This window comes from Mustela erminea, chromosome 4 (assembly GCF_009829155.1).
Source record: "Mustela erminea isolate mMusErm1 chromosome 4, mMusErm1.Pri, whole genome shotgun sequence".
Classification (NCBI taxonomy): domain Eukaryota; kingdom Metazoa; phylum Chordata; class Mammalia; order Carnivora; family Mustelidae; genus Mustela; species Mustela erminea.
This window is the reverse complement of record NC_045617.1, coordinates 132,040,006-132,050,398: the sequence shown is the minus strand read 5'-3', so window position 1 is coordinate 132,050,398 and position 10,393 is coordinate 132,040,006. Positions and strand designations below refer to the sequence as shown.

The window sequence follows — 10,393 nt, the reverse complement described above, 5'->3', positions numbered from 1 at the left end:
TGTCTGCCTCGGAAGAGGTCAGCTCTGTGTGTGTCACGAGTGGGACTCAGGTGGCCTCAAGGCCAAAGACTGAGGTAGGCAGAGCTGGGTCAGGGCTGACCCGGGCTGTGGTACTGTCCACGCGGTATGCTCGTAAGCCATGCCGTCCTGGTTGTTGAGCACTTTTACTGTCACACTTGAAAATAAGCACCCGTCAGACTAGGCTCCCTTAAGATATGTACCTGAATGTTCCTTGCCATCAGGTTACTTCTCGTCATAATCCCTCTGTCTCCAACACTCTTCGCCCCACTACCCATGCTCAGGGTGGGCGCGGTCTGTGGACACGCGGTCACTGGTGGTGGGAATCTGAGAAACAAGACCACTTCTGCTGTCTGCGGCAGAAGACAACAGAGCAGGATCTCGGCCAGCCTCTGCCTTAAAGGAAATCTTTATTAATTATGTATGGTTCACAGATGTTCTTTTAAAAACCCCAACTTTCTAGAGAAGCACAATCCTCATGAGTGGCTTCAGCTTTGCATCATGACTCTTGTATTAAAAGAAAATCCAAGTGGTACAATTTGTTTACACTATGATACTTTCTAAATAAACTCTTTTTTTAAAAAAAAAAAGTCTGGTCTTTCCTTAAATGTTACAGCAAAACAGATATAAAATAGACAATAAATTATACTTTATATTTACAAAAAAGCTGTAAGTGCAAACAGTTTTAGATCATAAATGTATTATTTAATCAGTTTAGTATGAAATTGGCTTCCTAGTACATGATTGTGAAAAAGACACTTTAAAAATACTCTACGATTTCATCTGAGTCTTCCTTTCTACAAGAGAAAACTGGGATTCGGGTTCCTAACGGCATGCCCATCCAGACCCTCCCTTGGTGGCCCGGGGCATGGGGGGAGAGGGTCCTTCCCCATTTTGTTTCCTTTGTGGGGTCTAACCCTGCCACCTGCATGCTGTCGAGGAAAAGGTAAAGAACCACTTGACTGAAATAGGTGAATTATTAGAGCTGACGTTCCTGGAGTTCATGTGCTTTTCCAAGAGCTATCCCGCGAGAGAAGGGGCGCAGCACTGGTTTCCTGCAGCGCCCGGCTGACCCGCCCCCTGCGGCCTCACCCCAACACCTACTCGCTCTACTGTGGGCGCTCGCAAGGAGAACAGCCAATGGGGGGCGGGGTGCGGTGTGGAAAGGACACGGTTGGTTTGACCAAAGTAAGTGTATTTTCCCATCGACAGAACTCCAGTGCAAACACTGAGGGCTGGGGCAGAGAGAAAAGGCACTTCACACAGCCCCGGGGATGGCCCGGGCTGCTGACCCTGCGTGAGACTGCCCCGCGGAGGCCGGCTGTGAAGAGGGGCGCCCCCCCCAATTCCAGTTATCTATACAGACCTACCTCTGACGCTACAGAACGGGCCGATAACTTCAGCCAAGGATACTCTTACTCCTTTAAGATGATTTTCCCTATTGACTCACTAACACCACAAATAGCTTGATCTAAAGCTAAAACTAATTCTGGTGGGCTCTTCTTTTTTTTTTGGCTGGGTGGGGGGGGAACCCTTCCATATTATGTTTCTAAAAAGTTCCCAGACTTCATACTAAGACATCCAAACCCCGCTTCCTGCAGACCAGCATCTACCCACGTTATGTACTGCGTGAGCCAATTCTCTACAAGGCCCTTGAAAATCTTGGGCACTAAGGCACCGGCCAGCCTGGGGCAGCTTCAAAGCCTTGCCTCCCCCTTCGCCGTGCTCCTGCATGTTTTTCTTTTTTTAAGGCAGCTGTCACCTGGGAACCCAAGTCAGTCTCTGTGTCCCCAGCCGCTGGATTGGAGTCAGTGGCACCCACAAGCTCTGACAACCATATTCCTGTATTTTTTCAAGATGACATTGGAGTTGTCGTCAAAGTAAAGAACCGAGATGGCGTTCAGCTTGGTTGGCGCGCAGCATGGTTTCGGGACATAGTCGGGATTCATAAGGTGAACCTGTGGCGAGACAGAAGGGGAAAGGCACCATCAGAAGCCATGCCTGGTCTCGGCTTGCTGCTGCCTCTAACATGAGAGGGGTCCCTGGGCACTCACCAGCGTCTGCACGATCGCGTGGTTCGTCGCGTTCATGTGCGCGTTGAGCGGGAAGGAGCATTCTCCGTCACAGTAGTTGGCGGCGTAGCCCTTGGGTGCGATGATCCAGTCCTTAGGTGAAAGCAAAAGGATACCACATGTGATCAGCTTACATTCCTTAGGTCACCCGTGCTCTCAGGAACCCGGTAGAAGGTACTCCTCACATAGGACAGTTGGACAGACAGACCCAGGGAGGCCAAGTGCACATTCCAGTGGCAAAAGCTAGCATGTGAGCCTAGTTCATCTGGCTCCAGAGCGCTCTCCCCCTTCCCGGGCCCACAAAGCCTGTGGCTGCTACCCACCAGCTAGGCCTGGAAGCACACCCAAAAGAGCCTCGAGTATGCCCTGTCATCATAGCGCCACCTGCATACAGAAACTCGATTTCCTATTACTTGTCACCTAGCATTCGCTTCTTATGAACTCGTGGCGGCTCTCAGGCATGGGCTAACTATTTGTGCTCTTCTAGATGATTCGGGTGAGTCCATTGATAGCCATTGGATAACTGTTAGATCAGTTTTTCCAACCCTTTCTCAAAACACAAACGCCAAAGCGCCTCATGGATTTTGGAAGAATGGGGGCAGAGCACTGGGAACTGTGGGACTGATGCGGAGGTACACGGAACTTGGGAACCTGGCTCCCTGAGAAGGTGTCGGGGTGTGGGGGTTACACAAGTAGGCTGACCGTTCCTCTGCCCTCCTCCAGAAGCCCAGGCATTCAGAAGAGCTCCCAAGTTCCTTCACGTGGGAATCATCTCAGTCCTAAAGCTCAAGTTCTTCAAGGACAGCCACTGCCATAAAGATGGGAAAGGACCTTAATCCCTTTGTGGTCCAGAGAACTCACCTGCCATCCCAGGTCTTGGAAGCTCACATAAAGCTCATGCTTCCTGCAGGCCGTTTTCAACTCACTGCTGTTGTAATCTGTCGGAGGAGATAAGATGCACCCATTAACTCATTCATTCTTTCATTTAAATACGGATGTGGGAAGCTTTGCCATGGGCCATGCACTGTAGGAGGCCAATACAGCCGTGAACAAGACCTCGGAGCAACACAAACATGGGCCCCAAACAGCTCCATCAGGTTCCCTGTGGCTCCCAGATTCTCACTCATGCCCTCTTGTTCACTCTGGGGTGAGTGCTGGGCAGACTGGCACACAAGGTCATTATCAACTTCAAAGGACTCTTGACCAATAGATGGGCAGTGTGAGCCCCTGCTGAATGCAGGGCCTGTGGAGAGGGCACAGCAAGAGGCCCTACAACACCCCTTGGGCCCTTACTTGGAAGACACTGTATTCACAGTACAGGACAACCACACCAGGCGGGATTCCCTATAATTCACACAGGGCGGGGGTTGTGAGGATAGTTGGGTCAGAAAAGCATCCCGAAGGAAGGGTAACAGAGGGTGCCTAACCAAGAGGGAGTCAGAGACAGAGGGAGACAGGGCAGCAGGGGTTGCTCTCTCTCTGGCATCGGTCTCCAGGCTCACTTCCAAGGTTGAGCCCTCTGACCTGCACCAAAGCAGACTCTTAGGCCAGTGGTGTCCTATGAGAGACTGTTCTAGCACATATGATGCAGGTGCTGCTAAGCTGCCCCAGCCTAGAGGACGGGACGGCCCACGTTCACTGAGGCCAGCTGGAGCAGCTCTTCCGTGAGGTGTCCTCCACTAAGCACCATGGGAAATAGGAAAATAAGTGACGTGAGGCTTGCATCCTCCCAAGAAATTGGAGAGACGAAGGGCTGGTGTGGGACATGGACACAACTAACTCAGACAACAGTGTGGGCGCTGTGGGCAAGTGTTATGGAGAAGTCCCACTGGGAGTCCAGGGAAGGGTCAGTTAAGGGTGGAAGCCAGAGGAGAAGTGAATGGTTCTGGTGGAAGGAACTTAAGGATATGTGAAGAAGAACCAATCAGAGGAGGTAAAGCTGTGGAAATGAATGGCCTAGAACACCAACTAAAATGATGATGTAAGCCTGCGAAGAAAGGGTTTGAGCCAGAGAGAGACATGTTCAGAACCATGATTCCCAAGGATTAACTGGTAGTGATGTTTCAGAGATGAAAAGGAAGCTTCCAGAGAAAGGTTCTTAATCTGCAATGGACTTTGATAGATACAAGAGCCTGAGGTCACATGCATGCCTCCTCTGCCCTTCTTAATCATAGCAGCCAACAAACTACCTAATTGTTTAAAGCCTATTGGCACTAGGTTTCCTGTTACTTGTACCCCTGGGCCTCTTGGCACTGAAGTAATATAGGACACGAAGATCTCGTGAGTGAGGCAAGAGACAAACAGTACTGACTCGGCTTGGTCACCTGCCCCGGGAGGAGAGACAGGTTACCTTTCTGAGGTGGCTTGATCATCCCAAATGTATTCATTCTCCCTTCTTGCCTCCTTCAGCTTGCAGAACAACCCAAGCTATCATTCCAAGTACCCAGAAGACATGATTGCAAAGCCACACTGGAGGGAAATTTTCACAATGGAGGGCACCAAAGACTCTCAGTAAAACACTAACACAAAAACCACCCGTGAAGCACCACCCCACAAAGCAAGACGAAAACCTCCTGCTGAAAATAATCCCCCAAGAAAACATCAAGCACACAAAGCAACTATCCCAAAAGTTAGAGTATAAGAAAAAACACAGGGACCAAAGGCAAGAGTAGTCTCCCGAGTGGGATTAGGAAAAAGAATACGTAAAATAATGGAAGAGATAAAATAGGAAACAGAAACCCTACAACAAGGACATATGGAGGAAAAAAAAAAAAACATGATAAAAGAACAGGTGGACATGAAAGGGAATGAAATGGAACTTTATAAAGTTCTACTGAAGGTAAAAATTGATGGATGGGTTATACATCAGATTAGATATAAATGAAGAGAGGATTAAAGAGCGGAACAACGAATTTGAAGAAATCCCCAACTAAAACTCAGAGTGCAGAGGCTCAAGGGCACGACTCCCTCTCTAGAAAGAGATAATGGAAGACAGAATGAAAAGGCCAATGAATTTCTGAAGAGAATATTGGGGGAGTAACAACTGAACATTGGGATGTGTGGGAATTTTCTAAAAGAAGAGCAAACATCTTTATATTGGAAAGGCACACTGAATCCTAAGCAGAATAAATAAATTCCGATCCAGCCACACATGGTGAAAATGTAGTACGTTAAATGTGGAGGAATTCTTTTTTTTTTTTTTTTTTAAGATTTTATTTATTTATTTGACAGAAATCACAAGTAGGCAGAGAAGCAGGCAGAGAGAGGAGGAAGCAGGCTCCCTGCTGAGCAGAGAGCCCAATACGGGGCTCGATCCCAGGACCCTGGGATCATGACCTGAGCCGAAGGCAGAGGCTTTAACCCACTGAGCCACCCACTCGCCCCAGATGCAGAGGAATTCTTAAACACTATCAGAAGATAAGAAAATTTGCCACAAAGGAACATAAGGCAGATGGACAGTAAACTTCTTTGCAACAAAAATCTACAACATATGATGTTTAATACCATAAGAATGATGCCATCAACCCAAAATTCCATACCCGGCTATGGTGGGTATGTTTTTGTGTGGGCTACCCAGCTTCCAAGAACACCTCTCACGTGCAGAAATTCCTAGACAGGTGGGAGTTGAGGCCCCATCGCCCATCAGAGGGCTCTTGCCTTTGTCCTCTGGCCACTGAGTACGGGCTCTTGACTTGATTAAAGCCGTGTAGATGCCCCCACCTTTGAGGGAGTGACCCCAAGGGGAAACCGAGAATGGGTGGCATGGCGGCAAGTGTCCCGGGTGATGGCATCCAAACCACATTGTCCTTGTGACCAGGTCGGAGCTGGATCACTTGATTCCCTGTTTGGTTCTCCAGTCTTCTTGTTGGTTGGATGGGTTCCTGATATGCTAATTTTTCATTTTAATTCAAGTCTGCTTCTACATAGGGTCTTCACTGGGTCGGTCACTGGGGGATAGGGAGTGCAGAGCACAAGGGCGGGAGAGAGGTCACTATCTACAGGCTTGGTGGGCCTGTCTCTCTGATAAGGTGTCTTCTGAGCAGAGACCTGCAGGAATGTTGGGAGCAGGGCAGAAGGCTCTTAGGCGAAGAATATCTGCATGTGGGAACGGTCAGCACAAAGGCCCGAGTTGGCCTGTTGTAGAACAGCCTGGAAGGCTGCTCCTTGTTCATTAAAAAGCCCTATCTTCTGTTTACCTGCTGCGCAGATGGCTAGTGGACGTTTCCCGTCACAGTTCCGTGTGGCTCAGCCCTGCCCACACCCGTGGGGAGAAGGGAGGCAGGAGCTCCCATCCTGGTCCTTCTGACCTCCCTGAAGCCCTCCCTCCCGGCACCTCTTCTTCTCCAGCCAGCTGCAAGTCTGAAGACTCCGTGGCCCTGGTTCCTTGCACTCTTGAAGTTGTCCTGGGTTAGATGATCTGTGATCCTGTCTGGAATTTTCCCTGCCTGACAGTTGGCTTGGGTCTCCACAAAGTAAACATCTCCCCAAATGCCTTCTGTGTGCTGGGGGCCATGACTGGAATTGTTAGCCATGTTAAAGGCAGGAGCTTCTGGGATACCTTTCCTTCCCAGGTTGGAGGACAGGGACAGTGGGATATAATAAGGAATATTATATCCTGGCAGAGCTAGAAAAACCATACTATTGCCTGACACTTCCAAATCTCGGTTCCCTCCATAGGTTCAAGAAGGGGGCAGCCACCAGAAGACCAACCAAGATGGCCCCAAGAAGTACACAGCTTTTCCTGCACCGACGGTTCTGTCTGTGAGTCTCCTGCAAACTGGACTCTCTCAACACTCAACAGAGAGAACTTTCTCTGCAAGAATAGCTATTTCTTTTGGAGCTAGACACTGGCGTTTTTGTTGTTAAGTAGAGATTGGGGCCAGAGAGAAGAGAGGGAGGGACTCAGCTCCCCTGTGTTTCCTCCTACACTTTCAAGCCGCACTTAGGTTTCCTCATGAGTCCACGTTACATGTGGCACAGAGCGTGTAAATATTTGTGAAGGTCAGTGCTTCTGAAAATACCTGTGTGTGCCCCTCAGGGGCCAGTGCCCTGGGCTCAACAGTGGAATGCCACTGCCCTGCACGGTTTTGTGCTTTTTTTAAGGACTGACAGATTGCAGAAAAACATTCTCCCACCCCGGCTCCTTGATACTTGTTTGGATGAATGGTCTGGTAGAGCCAGTGACAGGAAGACATCTGCTTCAGTGGGATAAAGGAAGGCAACATGGCTGTGTCCACATGGGTTCACCAGTCGAGAGGAAGGTAGAAAAGAGAAGCCATCTTGCTGGACAGAAGGAACCAAGCAACCAGCCAGCCAGAGCAATAGGTCGGAGGCTGACACCAACATCCTCAAGGGCAACGGTCCTCCGTCTGACTCACAGGTGGCCCCGGGCCCACCCCAGGAGACTCACTAGGGAGTGGGAGCCCCCTTCAGACCCTCAGGCCAGAGTCCCTGGAAACGAGTTCCCTGGTCTGGTCTGGGACCGGAGACCACTAAACCAGTAGTACGGAGAGTATCACATCCATTCCCACTGGCCAGACTAGCGGCCAGTGCCACCCTGTCCGCCCTGGCCGCTGACACCTGCACGGGGTGGCGGCTCCACCCTCCGGCTGGGGCGTGGCCCCGGCTCTGCCCACGCCTGGGGGGCGGAGCTCTCCCCGGGGCCCCACCGGCAGGTCCTTACCTGCTGTCTCATCGGGGCCACGTCGGAACAGCTCAGGATGTAGGGAACCAACAGGGAATGAGCTGTGTGGAGGCAGGCTCACCTGGCGTCCTGTGGTTGGATCACCTGCCCTGTCCGCGCACTTCTGACACTACCTCATTCCCGCATCCGAGAGGCCCGCTGGGAGGGAATGGGGGTGGGTGGGCGGCTGGAGGCCGGTGGTGCCGCGGGGCCCACCAAACACAGCTCTTCACTCACCCCTGGCCGGGGCTTAGTCCCTTCTTCCGGCCCATGGAGGCCCCCGCTTCCCCGTCAGGGTCTGTCTCACCTCCTCGCTGCCCCCCTGTCCCCTGGCTGCAGCTTGTGTACCGCACATCTGATCTGTCCCCAGCAGGAGGGGCACATCCCATCCAGCATTCTTGGCACCCGCCCTCCCGAAATGCTGTGCACGCAGTGGAGCGCGAAGGAGCTGTAGGCTAGGAGGGCTCGACGGAGGCTGGCTGGCTTCTGCAGAATGGCTCCCAGGAATGAGATACACAGTCTCAGGAAAATGAGTATGGCTCAAGGGCGACCATCGAGGGGAGGAGGGCAGAGAAAGGACAAAGTCGGGGCGCCTGGGTGACTCAGTTGGTTGGACGACTGCCTTCGGCTCAGGTCATGATCCTGGGTTCCCGGGATAGAGTCCCACATCGGGCTCCCAGCTCCATGGGGAGTCTGCTTCTCCCTCTGACCTTCTCCTTGCTCATGTTCTCTCTCACTGTCTCTCTCTCAAGTAAATAAATAAAATCTTAAAAAAAAAAAAAAAAAAAAAAGAAAGGACAAAGTCAAGGCAAGCACAAGAAACCAGGTGAGAGCGCGGAAGGATGGAGGGAGCAGGCCGGGGGCGACCTTGCCAGCCCCAGGTTTTCTGCAGAGGGGCAGGGCCTTCCTGAGCCCTGGCTATAGTCTTCCCAGAGCAAACTTGTTTTCTAGAGAAAACAATTCACTACTCTGATTTCCCTTCTCTCCTAGAATGATGGGGCCAAGTACAACACTCGGCTGTTAAAAGAGCACCTTCGTCTTCACTGATCGCTCTGTCTTTCCCAGCCTTCTCAGCCCGTCTCATCTCTCCCCATCAACCCACCGAGTCAACGTGGCCATCGAGCCTATGCTGGAGAATGCCAGGCTCCTTGTGCCCCGGACACTGTGGAGCCACAGGAAGGTTTTGAGTTCTGGTGTCAGGAATCTCATCAAATGTTGGGGGGGCGGGGAGCTGGATTTTTCAGGATCTAGATTTTGTTTACAACCTGTATGGCTGGACTGAGAGGCAACAGAGAGGTCCTGTTCTTTTGTAGGGCCGGGATTTCAAGATCTGCTTTGTGCTAGGTTGGGTGGACTTTGGCCTCTTCTCAGCCTTTATCTTAATTATCAAAGAATACAGAGATTTGGAGGCCCTGGGTGGCTCCGTGAGTTAAAGCCTCTGCCTTTGGCTCAGGTCATGATCTCAGGGTCCTGGGATCAAGCCCCACATCGGGAATCTCTGCTCAGCAGGGAGCTTGCTTCCCCCTCTCTCTGCCTGCATCTCTGCCTACTTGTGCTCTCTGTCAAATAAATAAATAAAATCTTAAAAAAAAAAAAAAAGAATACAGAGATTAAGTATCTTGAAAACAGACAGAGGCTTCTCTCAAAGACTGGTCACCAAGACTCCCCGTACTTCAAGTACCTCAGCTCTCCCTGTTCCCTCCTAGACTGAGTCTCCTGCCCCCAGCCCCCTCTCGGGAGTTAGTGGTTGTTGGTGAATTATTCAGGCCTCTTACAGCTCCTGTTTACGCCTGTTACTGCCTTTCAGCGTTATTGGCTATTAGTCCATTCATAAGGGGTAAACCAAGGGATGGGGCAGAGGGAACCTATGACTCCTTGATAACTTTAATACCAAAGGAGCTTAATGGCAAATGAGAGTCAAGTATTATAAATACGGAGCTTGAAATGATTCTAACTGTTGGATCACGAATGCCATGACTGTCCACCACAGCTGTGGGGAATTAAGATTTGCTTTCATTTAGAAAGCCCTGAACAAGCCTCTACCTCTTGACCAAGACATCTGGAAGCCAAGCTGCAGGCCCTAAAATTTTAATTTAAGATGAAAAATGACAAGTGACAACTCCCAATTCCTTTGAAGAACGATAAACAGCTAACTCAATACCCTGACCCAGATCCATTCTTCTCAAGCTCTGGATTTCCCCAGAGGGTCAGCCCCCTCAGTCTTGGCCTGCCAACCCATGGACGCACATGCTGCCCTCGTGGGGACACCTGTCAGCAGCTACAAGGCCAAATAAAAATTGATCTGTCAGAAGGAGTCCCCCAGCCTACTGACTGGAGTTCCCTGAGACCTACAGCAAGATTTCACAGTCATCATAAAGTTCCCAAACCACTGTTTGGCAAACGATGAGGTCTGGTTGCCTTTCTTTGGCTGGAAGCATATTCAATGGTCCTGATCGCGAAGTTCAAGAGATAGAAGAGCTGAGCCATCAACAAGGTCAAGAGCTTATCTAAATGTACGAGAGCCACACTGTCCCCACTAGGATCCTTAAAGACACATGTCTGGGTGGGTCGGAAAGAGGCAGACGGAGCAAGGACTCTGCAGTGCTAACACACAGCATCG

The 10,393-nt window shown here is 50.6% G+C and overlaps 1 protein-coding gene across 1 annotated transcript in view; it reads right to left on the bottom strand.

The window, feature by feature from the left end:
• Nucleotides 1-392: 392 nt before the first annotated feature.
• BMP6 (bone morphogenetic protein 6) overlaps nt 393-10,393 on the bottom strand; it is a 145,562-nt gene continuing 135,561 nt past the window's right edge. The window contains exons 5-7 of the mRNA XM_032341059.1: nt 2,952-3,028; nt 2,073-2,183; nt 393-1,976 (exon numbers count right to left, since the gene is read on the bottom strand). Of these exons, the coding sequence (XP_032196950.1) occupies nt 1,827-1,976; nt 2,073-2,183; nt 2,952-3,028 (338 nt within the window). The 3' untranslated portion in view covers nt 393-1,826. The remainder of the gene's footprint in view (nt 1,977-2,072; nt 2,184-2,951; nt 3,029-10,393) is intronic.